This window comes from Petromyzon marinus, unplaced genomic scaffold (genome assembly GCF_048934315.1).
Source record: "Petromyzon marinus isolate PM22_M1 ecotype Great Lakes invasive population unplaced genomic scaffold, UKy_Petmar_22M1.pri1.0 PM_G_Scaffold_75, whole genome shotgun sequence".
NCBI lineage: Eukaryota > Metazoa > Chordata > Hyperoartia > Petromyzontiformes > Petromyzontidae > Petromyzon > Petromyzon marinus.
Window position 1 is genome coordinate 284,064 of NW_027423030.1, and position 18,162 is coordinate 302,225.

At 51.8% G+C, this 18,162-nt stretch overlaps 1 protein-coding gene across 1 annotated transcript; it reads left to right on the forward strand.

Moving 5' to 3' along the window:
• The first annotated feature begins 57 nt into the window (after window positions 1–57).
• LOC142920769 (induced myeloid leukemia cell differentiation protein Mcl-1 homolog) lies at window positions 58–15,951 on the forward strand. Its single transcript, XM_076062842.1, has 2 exons — window positions 58–745; window positions 13,731–15,951. The coding sequence occupies exons 1-2, from the start codon at window positions 95–97 to the stop codon at window positions 13,866–13,868; spliced, it is 789 nt and encodes a 262-aa protein (XP_075918957.1). The 5' UTR covers window positions 58–94; the 3' UTR covers window positions 13,869–15,951.
• The last annotated feature ends 2,211 nt before the right edge of the window (window positions 15,952–18,162 follow it).

The following is an 18,162-nucleotide window of genomic DNA, read 5'->3' on the forward strand; positions in this document are numbered from 1 at the left end:
GCGGCGATTTTCGACCATCGCTGAATCGATCATCGCGATTCCATTAGGCGACTCCGACCTCCGTCGACTCCGTCTCGCGTTCCCGACGGCGGCCATGGAGGCAGCGCGGAGTGGCGGAGTGGCGAGGCGCTGCGATGATGACGACAACAACAACGATGACGACAACAACGATGACGACAACAACAACGATGACGACAACAACGATGATGACGATGACAACAACGATGACGATGACGACGAGCTCACCGTCCAGACCGCAAATTTAATCTCCGGCTACGCCGCTCACCTGGCACAGACGGAGCAACAACAACAACAGCAACAACAACAACAGCAGCAACAACAACAACAGCAACAACAACAACCGCAGCAGCAACTTTGTGCCGCTTCACAGCTCCTGGAGAGCGTCGGGGATTCTCTCCTGGAGCAGCACCGCGCCGCCTTTTCGGCCATGGTGAGCCGCCTGGTGGTGGTGGCGGAGGAGGCCGAGGATCTGCGCGGCTCGGCGCTCGCCGTGGCCCGGGAGATGTTATCCGACGGGCGCGTGAGCTGGGGCCGCGTGGTGGCGCTGGCGGTGTTCTGCGCGCTGCTCCTCAAGAGGCTCAAGGAAGCCGCCGGCGGTGGCGGCAGGGAGCGGAGGGCGGGGAGAGACGCCGAGGCGAGGGCCTCCGTGGCCCACGAGGTGGCCGCTTTCCTGGTGGCCTCGCGGAGCAGCAGGAGGGCCTGGTTCGTGCGCCAGGGAGGCTGGGTGAGACACGCGCTGTGGACACGTGACACCACCTGCTGTGGACACGTGACACCACCTGCTGTGGACACGTGCCACTTGCTGTGGACACGTGACACCTGCTGCTGCTGGTGGTGGTCATTGATTAGTGGTGGTGAGTGGAGATGTGTGACCTGGTGGTTGTCATTGATTAGTGGTGGTGGTGAGTGGAGATGTGTGATGTGGTTGTCATTGATTAGTGGTGGTGGTGGTGAGTGGAGATGTGTGACGTGGTTTTCATTGATTAGTGGTGGTGGTGAGTGGAGATGTGTGACGTGGTTGTGATTGATTAGTGGTGGTGGTGAGTGGAGATGTGTGATGTGGTGGTTGTCATTGATTAGTGGTGGTGGTGAGTGGAGATGTGTGATGTGGTTGTCATTTATTGGAGGTGATGGTGGTGAGTGGAGATGTGTGACCTGGTGTTTGTCATTGATTAGTGGTGGTGAGTAGAGATGTGTGACGTGGTTGTCATTGATTAGTGGTGGTGGTGAGTGGAGATGTGTGACGTGGTTGTCATTGATTAGTGGTGGTGGTGGTGGTGAGTGGAGATGTGTGATGTGGTTGTGATTTATTAGTGGTGGTGGTGGTGAGTGGAGATGTGTGACGTGGTTGTCATTGATTAGTGGTGGTGGTGAGTGGAGATGTACCACGTGGTTGTGATTGATTAGTGGTGGTGGTGAGTGGAGATGTGTGACGTGGTTGTGATTGATTAGTGGTGGTGGTGAGTGGAGATGTGTGACGTGGTTGTGATTGATTAGTGGTGGTGGTGGTGAGTGGAGATGTGTGACGTGGTTGTCATTGATTAGTGGTGGTGGTGAGTGGAGATGTGTGACCTGGTGGTTGTCATTGATTAGTGGTGGTGAGTGGAGATGTGTGACCTGGTGGTGGTCATTGATTAGTGGTGGTGGTGTTAGTGGTGAGTGGAGATGTGTGACGTGGTTGTCATTGATTAGTGGTGGTGAGTGGAGATGTGTGATGTGGTTGTCATTGATTAGTGGTGGTGAGTGGAGATGTGTGACCTGGTGGTTGTCATTGATTAGTGGTGGTGGTGAGTGGAGATGTGTGACCTGGTGGTTGTCATTGATTAGTGGTGGTGCTGGTGAGTGGAGATGTGTGACCTGGTGGTTGTCATTGATTAGTGGTGGTGGTGAGTGGAGATGTGTGACGTGGTTGTCATTGATTAGTGGTGGTGGTGGTGAGTGGAGATGTACCACGTGGTTGTGATTGTTTAGTGGTGGTGGTGGTGAGCGGAGATGTGTGACGTGGTTGTGATTGATTAGTGGTGGTGAGTGGAGATGTGTGACGTGGTTGTGATTGATTAGTGGTGGTGGTGAGTGGAGATGTGTGACGTGGTTGTCATTGATTAGTGGTGGTGGTGGTGGTGAGTGGAGATGTGCCACGTGGTGGTCATTGATTAGTGGTGGTAGTGGTGGTGGTGAGTGGAGATGTGTGATGTGGTTGTCATTGATTAGTGGTGGTGAGTGGAGATGTGTGACGTGGTTGTCATTGATTAGTGGTGGTGGTGAGTGGAGATGTGTGACCTGGTGGTTGTCATTGATTAGTGGTGGTGGTGGTGAGTGGAGATGTGTGACCTGGTGGTTGTCATTGATTAGTGGTGGTGGTGGTGAGTAGAGATGTGTGACCTGGTGGTTGTCATTGATTAGTGGTGGTGGTGGTGAGTGGAGATGTGTGACGTGGTTGTCATTGATTAGTGGTGGTGGTGGTGAGTGGAGATGTGCCACGTGGTGGTCATTGATTAGTGGTGGTAGTGGTGGTGGTGAGTGGAGATGTGTGATGTGGTTGTCATTGATTAGTGGTGGTGGTGGTGAGTGGAGATGTGTGACCTGGTGGTTGTCATTGATTAGTGGTGGTGGTGAGTGGAGATGTGTGACCTGGTGGTTGTCATTGATTAGTGGTGGTGGTGGTGAGTGGAGATGTGTGACGTGGTTGTCATTGATTAGTGGTGGTGGTGAGTGGAGATGTGTGACGTGGTTGTCATTGATTAGTGGTGGTGGTGAGTGGAGATGTGTGATGTGGTTGTGATTGATTAGTGGTGGTGGTGAGTGGAGATGTGTGACGTGGTTGTCATTGATTAGTGGTGGTGGTGGTGGTGAGTGGAGATGTACCACGTGGTTGTGATTGTTTAGTGGTGGTGGTGGTGAGCGGAGATGTGTGACGTGGTTGTGATTGATTAGTGGTGGTGGTGGTGGTGAGTGGAGATGTGTGACGTGGTTGTGATTGATTAGTGGTGGTGGTGAGTGGAGATGTGTGACGTGGTTGTCATTGATTAGTGGTGGTGGTGGTGAGTGGAGATGTGTGACGTGGTTGTCATTGATTAGTGGTGGTGGTGAGTGGAGATGTGTGACCTGGTGGTTGTCATTGATTAGTGGTGGTGGTGGTGAGTGGAGATGTGTGACGTGGTTGTCATTGATTAGTGGTGGTGGTGGTGGTGAGTGGAGATGTGCCACGTGGTGGTCATTGATTAGTGGTGGTAGTGGTGGTGGTGAGTGGAGATGTGTGATGTGGTTGTCATTGATTAGTGGTGGTGGTGGTGAGTGGAGATGTGTGACGTGGTTGTCATTGATTAGTGGTGGTGGTGATGAGTGGAGATGTGTGACCCGGTGGTTGTCATTGATTAGTGGTGGTGGTGAGTGGAGATGTGTGACGTGGTTGTCATTGATTAGTGGTGGTGGTGGTGAGTGGAGATGTACCACGTGGTTGTGATTGTTTAGTGGTGGTGGTGGTGGTGGTGAGCGGAGATGTGTGACGTGGTTGTCATTGATTAGTGGTGGTGAGTGGAGATGTGTGATGTGGTTGTCATTGATTAGTGGTGGTGGTGGTGAGTGGAGATGTGTGACCTGGTGGTTGTCATTGATTAGTGGTGGTGGTGAGTGGAGATGTGTGACCTGGTGGTTGTCATTGATTAGTGGTGGTGGTGGTGAGTGGAGATGTGTGACGTGGTTGTCATTGATTAGTGGTGGTGGTGAGTGGAGATGTGTGACGTGGTTGTCATTGATTAGTGGTGGTGGTGAGTGGAGATGTGTGATGTGGTTGTGATTGATTAGTGGTGGTGGTGAGTGGAGATGTGTGACGTGGTTGTCATTGATTAGTGGTGGTGGTGGTGAGTGGAGATGTACCACGTGGTTGTGATTGTTTAGTGGTGGTGAGCGGAGATGTGTGACGTGGTTGTGATTGATTAGTGGTGGTGGTGGTGAGTGGAGATGTGTGACGTGGTTGTGATTGATTAGTGGTGGTGGTGAGTGGAGATGTGTGACGTGGTTGTCATTGATTAGTGGTGGTGGTGGTGAGTGGAGATGTGTGACGTGGTTGTCATTGATTAGTGGTGGTGGTGAGTGGAGATGTGTGACCTGGTGGTTGTCATTGATTAGTGGTGGTGGTGGTGAGTGGAGATGTGTGACCTGGTGGTTGTCATTGATTAGTGGTGGTGGTGGTGAGTGGAGATGTGTGACCTGGTGGTTGTCATTGATTAGTGGTGGTGGTGGTGGTGAGTGGAGATGTGTGACGTGGTTGTCATTGATTAGTGGTGGTGGTGGTGGTGAGTGGAGATGTGCCACGTGGTGGTCATTGATTAGTGGTGGTAGTGGTGGTGGTGAGTGGAGATGTGTGATGTGGTTGTCATTGATTAGTGGTGGTGGTGGTGAGTGGAGATGTGTGACGTGGTTGTCATTGATTAGTGGTGGTGGTGATGAGTGGAGATGTGTGACCTGGTGGTTGTCATTGATTAGTGGTGGTGGTGAGTGGAGATGTGTGACGTGGTTGTCATTGATTAGTGGTGGTGGTGGTGAGTGGAGATGTACCACGTGGTTGTGATTGTTTAGTGGTGGTGGTGGTGGTGAGCGGAGATGTGTGACGTGGTTGTGATTGATTAGTGGTGGTGAGTGGAGATGTGTGACGTGGTTGTGATTGAATAGTGGTGGTGGTGAGTGGAGATGTGTGACGTGGTTGTCATTGATTAGTGGTGGTGGTGGTGGTGAGTGGAGATGTGCCACGTGGTGGTCATTGATTAGTGGTGGTAGTGGTGGTGGTGAGTGGAGATGTGTGATGTGGTTGTCATTGATTAGTGGTGGTGAGTGGAGATGTGTGACGTGGTTGTCATTGATTAGTGGTGGTGGTGAGTGGAGATGTGTGACCTGGTGGTTGTCATTGATTAGTGGTGGTGGTGGTGAGTGGAGATGTGTGACCTGGTGGTTGTCATTGATTAGTGGTGGTGGTGGTGAGTAGAGATGTGTGACCTGGTGGTTGTCATTGATTAGTGGTGGTGGTGGTGAGTGGAGATGTGTGACGTGGTTGTCATTGATTAGTGGTGGTGGTGGTGAGTGGAGATGTGCCACGTGGTGGTCATTGATTAGTGGTGGTAGTGGTGGTGGTGAGTGGAGATGTGTGATGTGGTTGTCATTGATTAGTGGTGGTGGTGGTGAGTGGAGATGTGTGACCTGGTGGTTGTCATTGATTAGTGGTGGTGAGTGGAGATGTGTGACCTGGTGGTTGTCATTGATTAGTGGTGGTGGTGGTGAGTGGAGATGTGTGACGTGGTTGTCATTGATTAGTGGTGGTGGTGAGTGGAGATGTGTGACGTGGTTGTCATTGATTAGTGGTGGTGGTGAGTGGAGATGTGTGATGTGGTTGTGATTGATTAGTGGTGGTGGTGAGTGGAGATGTGTGACGTGGTTGTCATTGATTAGTGGTGGTGGTGGTGAGTGGAGATGTACCACGTGGTTGTGATTGTTTAGTGGTGGTGGTGGTGAGCGGAGATGTGTGACGTGGTTGTGATTGATTAGTGGTGGTGGTGGTGGTGAGTGGAGATGTGTGACGTGGTTGTGATTGATTAGTGGTGGTGGTGAGTGGAGATGTGTGACGTGGTTGTCATTGATTAGTGGTGGTGGTGGTGAGTGGAGATGTGTGACGTGGTTGTCATTGATTAGTGGTGGTGGTGAGTGGAGATGTGTGACCTGGTGGTTGTCATTGATTAGTGGTGGTGGTGGTGGTGAGTGGAGATGTGTGACGTGGTTGTCATTGATTAGTGGTGGTGGTGGTGGTGAGTGGAGATGTGCCACGTGGTGGTCATTGATTAGTGGTGGTAGTGGTGGTGGTGAGTGGAGATGTGTGATGTGGTTGTCATTGATTAGTGGTGGTGGTGGTGAGTGGAGATGTGTGACGTGGTTGTCATTGATTAGTGGTGGTGGTGATGAGTGGAGATGTGTGACCCGGTGGTTGTCATTGATTAGTGGTGGTGGTGAGTGGAGATGTGTGACGTGGTTGTCATTGATTAGTGGTGGTGGTGGTGAGTGGAGATGTACCACGTGGTTGTGATTGTTTAGTGGTGGTGGTGGTGGTGGTGAGCGGAGATGTGTGACTTGGTTGTGATTGATTAGTGGTGGTGGTGAGTGGAGATGTGTGACGTGGTTGTGATTGATTAGTGGTGGTGGTGAGTGGAGATGTGTGACGTGGTTGTCATTGATTAGTGGTGGTGGTGGTGAGTGGAGATGTGCCACGTGGTGGTCATTGATTAGTGGTGGTAGTGGTGGTGGTGAGTGGAGATGTGTGATGTGGTTGTCATTGATTAATGGTGGTGGTGGTGAGTGGAGATGTGTGACGTGGTTGTCATTGATTAGTGGTGGTGGTGAGTGGAGATGTGTGACCTGGTGGTTGTCATTGATTAGTGGTGGTGGTGGTGAGTGGAGATGTGTGACGTGGTTGTCATTGATTAGTGGTGGTGGTGAGTGGAGATGTGTGATGTGGTTGTGATTGATTAGTGGTGGTGGTGAGTGGAGATGTGTGACGTGGTTGTCATTGATTAGTGGTGGTGGTGGTGAGTGGAGATGTACCACGTGGTTGTGATTGTTTAGTGGTGGTGGTGGTGAGCGGAGATGTGTGACGTGGTTGTGATTGATTAGTGGTGGTGGTGGTGGTGAGTGGAGATGTGTGACGTGGTTGTGATTGATTAGTGGTGGTGGTGAGTGGAGATGTGTGACGTGGTTGTCATTGATTAGTGGTGGTGGTGGTGAGTGGAGATGTGTGACGTGGTTGTCATTGATTAGTGGTGGTGGTGAGTGGAGATGTGTGACGTGGTTGTCATTGATTAGTGGTGGTGGTGAGTGGAGATGTGTGATGTGGTTGTGATTGATTAGTGGTGGTGGTGAGTGGAGATGTGTGACGTGGTTGTCATTGATTAGTGGTGGTGGTGGTGGTGAGTGGAGATGTACCACGTGGTTGTGATTGTTTAGTGGTGGTGGTGGTGAGCGGAGATGTGTGACGTGGTTGTGATTGATTAGTGGTGGTGGTGGTGGTGAGTGGAGATGTGTGACGTGGTTGTGATTGATTAGTGGTGGTGGTGAGTGGAGATGTGTGACGTGGTTGTCATTGATTAGTGGTGGTGGTGGTGAGTGGAGATGTGTGACGTGGTTGTCATTGATTAGTGGTGGTGGTGAGTGGAGATGTGTGACCTGGTGGTTGTCATTGATTAGTGGTGGTGGTGGTGAGTGGAGATGTGTGACGTGGTTGTCATTGATTAGTGGTGGTGGTGGTGGTGAGTGGAGATGTGCCACGTGGTGGTCATTGATTAGTGGTGGTAGTGGTGGTGGTGAGTGGAGATGTGTGATGTGGTTGTCATTGATTAGTGGTGGTGGTGGTGAGTGGAGATGTGTGACGTGGTTGTCATTGATTTGTGGTGGTGGTGATGAGTGGAGATGTGTGACCCGGTGGTTGTCATTGATTAGTGGTGGTGGTGAGTGGAGATGTGTGACGTGGTTGTCATTGATTAGTGGTGGTGGTGGTGAGTGGAGATGTACCACGTGGTTGTGATTGTTTAGTGGTGGTGGTGGTGGTGGTGAGCGGAGATGTGTGACGTGGTTGTCATTGATTAGTGGTGGTGAGTGGAGATGTGTGATGTGGTTGTCATTGATTAGTGGTGGTGGTGGTGAGTGGAGATGTGTGACCTGGTGGTTGTCATTGATTAGTGGTGGTGGTGAGTGGAGATGTGTGACCTGGTGGTTGTCATTGATTAGTGGTGGTGGTGGTGAGTGGAGATGTGTGACGTGGTTGTCATTGATTAGTGGTGGTGGTGAGTGGAGATGTGTGACGTGGTTGTCATTGATTAGTGGTGGTGGTGAGTGGAGATGTGTGATGTGGTTGTGATTGATTAGTGGTGGTGGTGAGTGGAGATGTGTGACGTGGTTGTCATTGATTAGTGGTGGTGGTGGTGAGTGGAGATGTACCACGTGGTTGTGATTGTTTAGTGGTGGTGAGCGGAGATGTGTGACGTGGTTGTGATTGATTAGTGGTGGTGGTGGTGAGTGGAGATGTGTGACGTGGTTGTGATTGATTAGTGGTGGTGGTGAGTGGAGATGTGTGACGTGGTTGTCATTGATTAGTGGTGGTGGTGGTGAGTGGAGATGTGTGACGTGGTTGTCATTGATTAGTGGTGGTGGTGAGTGGAGATGTGTGACCTGGTGGTTGTCATTGATTAGTGGTGGTGGTGGTGAGTGGAGATGTGTGACCTGGTGGTTGTCATTGATTAGTGGTGGTGGTGGTGAGTGGAGATGTGTGACCTGGTGGTTGTCATTGATTAGTGGTGGTGGTGGTGGTGAGTGGAGATGTGTGACGTGGTTGTCATTGATTAGTGGTGGTGGTGGTGGTGAGTGGAGATGTGCCACGTGGTGGTCATTGATTAGTGGTGGTAGTGGTGGTGGTGAGTGGAGATGTGTGATGTGGTTGTCATTGATTAGTGGTGGTGGTGGTGAGTGGAGATGTGTGACGTGGTTGTCATTGATTAGTGGTGGTGGTGATGAGTGGAGATGTGTGACCTGGTGGTTGTCATTGATTAGTGGTGGTGGTGAGTGGAGATGTGTGACGTGGTTGTCATTGATTAGTGGTGGTGGTGGTGAGTGGAGATGTACCACGTGGTTGTGATTGTTTAGTGGTGGTGGTGGTGGTGAGCGGAGATGTGTGACGTGGTTGTGATTGATTAGTGGTGGTGAGTGGAGATGTGTGACGTGGTTGTGATTGAATAGTGGTGGTGGTGAGTGGAGATGTGTGACGTGGTTGTCATTGATTAGTGGTGGTGGTGGTGGTGAGTGGAGATGTGCCACGTGGTGGTCATTGATTAGTGGTGGTAGTGGTGGTGGTGAGTGGAGATGTGTGATGTGGTTGTCATTGATTAGTGGTGGTGGTGGTGAGTGGAGATGTGTGACCTGGTGGTTGTCATTGATTAGTGGTGGTGGTGGTGAGTAGAGATGTGTGACCTGGTGGTTGTCATTGATTAGTGGTGGTGGTGGTGAGTGGAGATGTGTGACGTGGTTGTCATTGATTAGTGGTGGTGGTGGTGAGTGGAGATGTGCCACGTGGTGGTCATTGATTAGTGGTGGTAGTGGTGGTGGTGAGTGGAGATGTGTGATGTGGTTGTCATTGATTAATGGTGGTGGTGGTGAGTGGAGATGTGTGACCTGGTGGTTGTCATTGATTAGTGGTGGTGGTGAGTGGAGATGTGTGACCTGGTGGTTGTCATTGATTAGTGGTGGTGGTGGTGAGTGGAGATGTGTGACGTGGTTGTCATTGATTAGTGGTGGTGGTGAGTGGAGATGTGTGACGTGGTTGTCATTGATTAGTGGTGGTGGTGAGTGGAGATGTGTGATGTGGTTGTGATTGATTAGTGGTGGTGGTGAGTGGAGATGTGTGACGTGGTTGTCATTGATTAGTGGTGGTGGTGGTGAGTGGAGATGTACCACGTGGTTGTGATTGTTTAGTGGTGGTGGTGGTGAGCGGAGATGTGTGACGTGGTTGTGATTGATTAGTGGTGGTGGTGGTGGTGAGTGGAGATGTGTGACGTGGTTGTGATTGATTAGTGGTGGTGGTGAGTGGAGATGTGTGACGTGGTTGTCATTGATTAGTGGTGGTGGTGGTGAGTGGAGATGTGTGACGTGGTTGTCATTGATTAGTGGTGGTGGTGAGTGGAGATGTGTGACCTGGTGGTTGTCATTGATTAGTGGTGGTGATGGTGAGTGGAGATGTGTGACCTGGTGGTTGTCATTGATTAGTGGTGGTGGTGGTGAGTGGAGATGTGTGACCTGGTGGTTGTCATTGATTAGTGGTGGTGGTGGTGGTGAGTGGAGATGTGTGACGTGGTTGTCATTGATTAGTGGTGGTGGTGGTGGTGAGTGGAGATGTGCCACGTGGTGGTCATTGATTAGTGGTGGTAGTGGTGGTGGTGAGTGGAGATGTGTGATGTGGTTGTCATTGATTAGTGGTGGTGGTGGTGAGTGGAGATGTGTGACGTGGTTGTCATTGATTAGTGGTGGTGGTGATGAGTGGAGATGTGTGACCTGGTGGTTGTCATTGATTAGTGGTGGTGGTGAGTGGAGATGTGTGACGTGGTTGTCATTGATTAGTGGTGGTGGTGGTGAGTGGAGATGTACCACGTGGTTGTGATTGTTTAGTGGTGGTGGTGGTGGTGAGCGGAGATGTGTGACGTGGTTGTGATTGATTAGTGGTGGTGAGTGGAGATGTGTGACGTGGTTGTGATTGAATAGTGGTGGTGGTGAGTGGAGATGTGTGACGTGGTTGTCATTGATTAGTGGTGGTGGTGGTGGTGAGTGGAGATGTGCCACGTGGTGGTCATTGATTAGTGGTGGTAGTGGTGGTGGTGAGTGGAGATGTGTGATGTGGTTGTCATTGATTAGTGGTGGTGGTGGTGAGTGGAGATGTGTGACCTGGTGGTTGTCATTGATTAGTGGTGGTGGTGGTGAGTAGAGATGTGTGACCTGGTGGTTGTCATTGATTAGTGGTGGTGGTGGTGAGTGGAGATGTGTGACGTGGTTGTCATTGATTAGTGGTGGTGGTGGTGAGTGGAGATGTGCCACGTGGTGGTCATTGATTAGTGGTGGTAGTGGTGGTGGTGAGTGGAGATGTGTGATGTGGTTGTCATTGATTAATGGTGGTGGTGGTGAGTGGAGATGTGTGACCTGGTGGTTGTCATTGATTAGTGGTGGTGGTGAGTGGAGATGTGTGACCTGGTGGTTGTCATTGATTAGTGGTGGTGGTGGTGAGTGGAGATGTGTGACGTGGTTGTCATTGATTAGTGGTGGTGGTGAGTGGAGATGTGTGACGTGGTTGTCATTGATTAGTGGTGGTGGTGAGTGGAGATGTGTGATGTGGTTGTGATTGATTAGTGGTGGTGGTGAGTGGAGATGTGTGACGTGGTTGTCATTGATTAGTGGTGGTGGTGGTGAGTGGAGATGTACCACGTGGTTGTGATTGTTTAGTGGTGGTGGTGGTGAGCGGAGATGTGTGACGTGGTTGTGATTGATTAGTGGTGGTGGTGGTGGTGAGTGGAGATGTGTGACGTGGTTGTGATTGATTAGTGGTGGTGGTGAGTGGAGATGTGTGACGTGGTTGTCATTGATTAGTGGTGGTGGTGGTGAGTGGAGATGTGTGACGTGGTTGTCATTGATTAGTGGTGGTGGTGAGTGGAGATGTGTGACCTGGTGGTTGTCATTGATTAGTGGTGGTGGTGGTGGTGAGTGGAGATGTGTGACGTGGTTGTCATTGATTAGTGGTGGTGGTGGTGGTGAGTGGAGATGTGCCACGTGGTGGTCATTGATTAGTGGTGGTAGTGGTGGTGGTGAGTGGAGATGTGTGATGTGGTTGTCATTGATTAGTGGTGGTGGTGGTGAGTGGAGATGTGTGACGTGGTTGTCATTGATTAGTGGTGGTGGTGATGAGTGGAGATGTGTGACCCGGTGGTTGTCATTGATTAGTGGTGGTGGTGAGTGGAGATGTGTGACGTGGTTGTCATTGATTAGTGGTGGTGGTGGTGAGTGGAGATGTACCACGTGGTTGTGATTGTTTAGTGGTGGTGGTGGTGGTGGTGAGCGGAGATGTGTGACTTGGTTGTGATTGATTAGTGGTGGTGGTGAGTGGAGATGTGTGACGTGGTTGTGATTGATTAGTGGTGGTGGTGAGTGGAGATGTGTGACGTGGTTGTCATTGATTAGTGGTGGTGGTGGTGAGTGGAGATGTGCCACGTGGTGGTCATTGATTAGTGGTGGTAGTGGTGGTGGTGAGTGGAGATGTGTGATGTGGTTGTCATTGATTAGTGGTGGTGAGTGGAGATGTGTGACGTGGTTGTCATTGATTAGTGGTGGTGGTGAGTGGAGATGTGTGACCTGGTGGTTGTCATTGATTAGTGGTGGTGGTGGTGAGTGGAGATGTGTGACCTGGTGGTTGTCATTGATTAGTGGTGGTGGTGGTGAGTAGAGATGTGTGACCTGGTGGTTGTCATTGATTAGTGGTGGTGGTGGTGAGTGGAGATGTGTGACGTGGTTGTCATTGATTAGTGGTGGTGGTGGTGGTGAGTGGAGATGTGCCACGTGGTGGTCATTGATTAGTGGTGGTAGTGGTGGTGGTGAGTGGAGATGTGTGATGTGGTTGTCATTGATTAGTGGTGGTGGTGGTGAGTGGAGATGTGTGACGTGGTTGTCATTGATTAGTGGTGGTGGTGATGAGTGGAGATGTGTGACCTGGTGGTTGTCATTGATTAGTGGTGGTGGTGAGTGGAGATGTGTGACGTGGTTGTCATTGATTAGTGGTGGTGGTGGTGAGTGGAGATGTACCACGTGGTTGTGATTGTTTAGTGGTGGTGGTGGTGAGCGGAGATGTGTGACGTGGTTGTGATTGATTAGTGGTGGTGGTGAGTGGAGATGTGTGACGTGGTTGTCATTGATTAGTGGTGGTGGTGAGTGGAGATGTGTGACGTGGTTGTCATTGATTAGTGGTGGTGGTGAGTGGAGATGTGTGACGTGGTTGTCATTGATTAGTGGTGGTGGTGAGTGGAGATGTGTGACCTGGTGGTTGTCATTGATTAGTGGTGGTGGTGGTGAGTGGAGATGTGTGACCTGGTGGTTGTCATTGATTAGTGGTGGTGGTGGTGAGTGGAGATGTGTGACCTGGTGGTTGTCATTGATTAGTGGTGGTGGTGGTGAGTGGAGATGTGTGACGTGGTTGTCATTGATTAGTGGTGGTGGTGGTGAGTGGAGATGTGCCACGTGGTGGTCATTGATTAGTGGTGGTAGTGGTGGTGGTGAGTGGAGATGTGTGATGTGGTTGTCATTGATTAGTGGTGGTGGTGGTGAGTGGAGATGTGTGACGTGGTTGTCATTGATTAGTGGTGGTGGTGAGTGGAGATGTGTGACGTGGTTGTCATTGATTAGTGGTGTTGGTGAGTGGAGATGTGCGACCTGGTTGTGATTGATTATTGGTGGTGAGTGGAGATGTGCGACCTGGTTGTGATTGATTCGTGGTGGTGAGTGGAGATGGTGGGAACTGTGATTTTGGTGGTGATTATGACGGTGGTGATGGGTTCAGACGGCATGAGGATTATTGAGAATTGGGGGTGGGGGTTGTTGTTTTTTGTTACCAGGCGAGACTGAAGAGAAATTTAACTTGTTTTTTTATTTGAGTTTTGCCAAGTTGCTGCGACATGTCGTCAGCTTAGACAGCTTGGCGCTTCTGTGTAGAGTAGTGAGCGACTGGCAGTGGAGCGACTTGTGTGTTGGTTAAATTGTGAGAGACGCCTAATCCCCTCTCTCGGACGGCAGAAATCGCCCTGTCGTTCATACCATCTGTATGTGTTTCTCGCCATTGCCTGTGGGGTCTTCAGCGGGTCCATGTTTTAGGAGAAGCATTTGTTTAAAGCGGTCAAATGTGTAAAAAAAAAACCAATTCGTCAATCCAAGACCTGCATATTAAGTTTGTGAAAACGCCGTTGCAGAGCAAATGTCCCGCTCTCCTCTTTTCGAACTCGGCAGCTGGGCCCCATCTGCCTCTTGAGCGCCCAGTTGCACCGCCTGTACAATCGCTAGCCGTGCCACTGCCGTTTTCGGGACCGACACCGCGCGCGCGTGCACACGCACGACCGTACTGACGGCGGATTGCACTCGTGTTCCCCCGGACGCAGGACGGGTTCGTGCGGGAGTATGCGCGGGAGACGCCCGGCAGCACGCTCAGAAACACGCTGGTGGCCATCGCGGGGTTCGGGGCCATGGCGGGTCTGGCCGCGTTGGGCATTCGCAAGATCCTCGGCGGTTTCCGCTGAACCTTCCAAGCGGGACGAGGCCCCGATCGTGTCCGGCTCCCGCGCACGGTGTGCCCCACGACGTCGTCGCCTCCGGCCGAGCTAAACGGAGCACCGCTACCGCGACCGCGGGAAAAACATCGAGACTCTGAACAGACGCGGCACGCCCCCCCCCACCCCTGCAAAGTTAAATTGTGGTGCTCAACGTTTCCGTGGCGGTAGAGTTTTTGCAAAGATGCAGCTGCAAATGCGCTTTTTTGTTTCACGTGCCGATCTTCGCTGTTCGTTAGTTTCCATTTCGTTAAACCTGCCGCATGGGAGCGATTGCCGCTGGGGTGCGTGGTGCCAAATCGTTGGTTGCATTCCGTGGGGCCTGTCAATGCTTTGTTAATATTTTGAACCTCCGTGCGAGCGAGGTTTTTGCGTCTTCCCAGCGAGAAAAACCCGACGGCCGAATGGAAATTGACGCACGTTGCTCTTGTTGGACGGCAATTATTTTACTTTAATAGAGTCGTTAAATTCACGTTAGTCTGGCTCGATGAGGCAGCATTGTAAGTGTTGGTAAAATTGAGCATTTCGGAAGGACTTATAATTTTTATTATTATTTTATTTAAATACAATTTCAGGACAAGGTGAAAGATTAGAAACGTGTTATATAGTTGCTACCTCGAACACGGCGAGGAATTGAATGACGCTTGCCATAACGGCAGCGTTTTGGCCATAAACAGAGCAATCTGTTCTCGTTGTTTTGGTCTTCACGCAACTCGAGCAAGCGGGAGTTGAATTTGGCAGCGGGCAGCAACAGCCGCTGCAGCGCCTTGCGTGAAATTTGCAGGGTAGCAAAGCCTCAACTTGCAACACAAAAGGTTTAACTTTTTTTCTGCTCGTATGATGTAATATCAGGACTGTGTGGTTACACCGATAGTACCCTTTTATTAGTGCGGGCCTAGAAGGTACACCGAGGAGACGGCTCCCGACCCATCAGGATCCTCCTCCCTGTGCGTGGCCAGGTGAACACGATAGGCAGCTTGGATGGGCCCTATGGTGCGCGGCAGTCTAAGTTTAAAGTGGGCTACCCCATAAAGTCGCCTTGCAACGGGTGTGCCACTACAAACCAAACTTTGGAGTTGTGAGGTGGCCGGGCCGGTGGGGGGGGGGGGGGGTTTGTGGATTCCTGTCAGGAGTTTTTCTAAACTTAGATTATTGAAAACAGAGAACCCACCACCCCCCCTCCCCCCTGTTTAAAATGGAACTCTGGGTAACCTTTACCCATTGCCCTGTCCTGGATTATATTTCAGTGTACCCTTACCATGCAATAATTACTTGGTTCAGGATAGATCTTTGATATTTTCCTAAGGTAAATCAACGGTGGCAGTTCTACTTGGGTGACACAGCGGGACACAGGCGCCATCGTGGCAACGCACCGCCGTCACCGGCGTGCAGCCCAAGGCGGTCGCTGCAGTTTGCCGGCGGCGGCACAGCTCTTGAGAGTTCTGCGGTGAGGAAAAAAAAACAACGCGGCCACGGCTTGTTCAGCCCTGGGCATGGCTCAGTTCCTGCGAGTGGGAAACAAGAGGCATTCGGGTGACACTGCTTTTGCATGTGTAGTGATGCTACCATCACTACGCATGACGCTACCATCACTACGCACGACGCTACCATCACTACGCACGATGCTAGCATCACTAAGCACGACGCTACCATCACTACGCACGACGCTACCATCACTACGCACGACGCTACCATCACTACGCACAATGCTACCATCATTACGCACGACGCTACCATCACTACACACGATGCTACCATCACTACACACGATGCTACCATCACTGCGCATGACGCTACCCATCACTACGCACGACGCTACCATCACTACGCACGATGCTACCATCACTACGCATGATGCTACCATCACTGCGTATGATGCTTCCATCACTACGCACGATGCTACCATCACTACGCATGATGCTACCATCACTACGCACGATGCTACCATCACCACGCATGATGCTCGACAATCTTCAGACCTTATTGGTGCTTTCAGTTCCCGCGCCGTCTCTCTCAATACAACAATTAAAGAGTGTCTTGTTTATTTGCCCGACACGTGTTTTATGTTTTACTCTGCCAGTGCTGATTCGATCGTAGCTGAAGTGGAATTGGGGCCAAGAAAGGCGTTCAGTTTACGTGTGCGTTTTTTTTAGATTGTGTGTCTTGTTTATCGTAATCGCCGGCCACGGTCAATCCACTGCTGGATGAAGGCCTCCCCAACCCATCGCCACCTTACGGCCCTGCGATGGTAACGATCCATCCGGAAGCCGATTTCGTCGCTCCATCTCTGCGGTGGACGTCATCCCGGGGGGGGGGGGGTGTCCCTCTTTTGGCTGCTGCCACACTTAAAAGGCTCGGCAACGCACAACATCGCCTTCGGCGTACCTAGTTGTTTGCTGTTCAGTCCGCTGCTGAATGAGGACATCCCCGTGCTACAGGTCGTGGTAGGTTGGAGCGCCTCGGTAGCGCTTGTGTTGTAGGGGGTTCAATTCAGGCGCACACTGGAACTTTGGGAGGGCAAAGCTCTTTATTATTAACACAACAGGTAACTATTAACATGGGGTGGGTGTGACCACCGACCTATCCTCGCTAACGCACACCATCACTCGCAAATGCTCGCTAACACTGGCGCTCTGATACGACTGGCGTGGCCAAGCCAGGGGGGGGGGGGGGGCTACTGGTTGGCCACGCTGACTTGAGCCTTGACCTCTTCACGAGGCGTCTTCACGAGGCGTCTTCATCCCAGATGCGGAGGCCGCTTATATCCGCCTCGGCGTGGCCCGGGACACGCCCAGGCCATGCCCACCTCGAATCCTCGAGAAGGTGGGCGTGGCGTGGGCGTGGCCCGGGACACGCCCAGGCTACGCCCACCTTCTGGAATCCTCGAGAAGGCTCAGCCCCTGGCCACGCGACCCCCCCCCCCCCGGTCCTCCTGGGGTCCCCGGCCCCCACGAGGCTTCCTTCACAAGACGTGGATCTTCTTCACCAGCAACACGAAGAACCCCGAGCCCCTCGTGCTCCTCCTGCGGTTCTTGTGCCCCGCCCACTCGGTTCTGACACTTGGGGCTGTAGGGGCAAGTGCTGTCACACAGACACAGACAAAGCTACCCCATGTAGCCTTTATCAGGGCTGTAGGGGCAAGTTCTGTCACACAGACAGACCATCTACCCCAGGTAGCCTCTAGCAGGACTGTAGGGGCAAGTGCTGTGAGCAATAGCGCCTATGAAGGCTACCGGCACTGTGGCTACACACACAGAGGGTGTGGGTGGCCAGCACCACCACGCCCGACCGCCTTTGTCACTCTCCCAGTTCTAGCGATGTTTACAACACCACCACCATCACCACCACTCCCCACTCACACACAGTGCGCTAACCACTGCAACACTACTCCCCACTCACACACAGTGCGCTAACCACTGCACCACCACTCCCCACTCACACACAGTGCGCTAACCACTGCACCACCACTCCCCACTCACACACACAGTGTGCTAACCAATGCACCACCACTCCACACACACACACAGTGAGCTAACCACTGCACCACCACTCCACACTCACACACAGTGCGCTAACCACTGCACCACCACTCCCCACACACACACAGTGCGCTAACCACTGCACCACCACTCCACACAGTGCGCTAAACACTGCACCACCACTCCCCACACACACACAACGTGCGCTAACCACTGCACCACCACTCCCCCCACACAAATTATTTCGCGACTCAATGCTGCCCTCTTGTGGTAATAAACTAGAATCTCACTCACCAACTCACCCACTCACTCACCCACCCATTCATCCAGACAAAGCTATCCCAGGTAGCTTCTAGCAGGGCTGTAGGGGCAAGTGGTGTTCCACAGACACTGACAAAGCTACCCCAGGTAGCCTTTGGCAGGGCTGTAGGGGCAAGTGCTGTTACATAGACACAGACAAAGCTACCCCAGGTAGCCTCTAGCGCGGCTGTAGGGGCAAGTGCTGTTACACACAGAGAAAGCTACCCCAGGTAGCCTCTAGCAGGACTGTAGGGGCAAGTGCTGTTACACAAACACAGACAAAGCTACCCCAGGTAGCCTCTAGCAGGGCTGTAGGGGCAAGTGCTGTTACATAGACACAGACAAAGCTACCCCAGGTAGCCTCTAGCAGGGCTGTAGGGGCAAGTGCTGTTACATAGACACAGACAAAGCTACCCCAGGTAGCCTCTAGCAGGACTGTAGGGACAAGTGCTGTTACACAAACACAGACAAAGCTACCCCAGGTA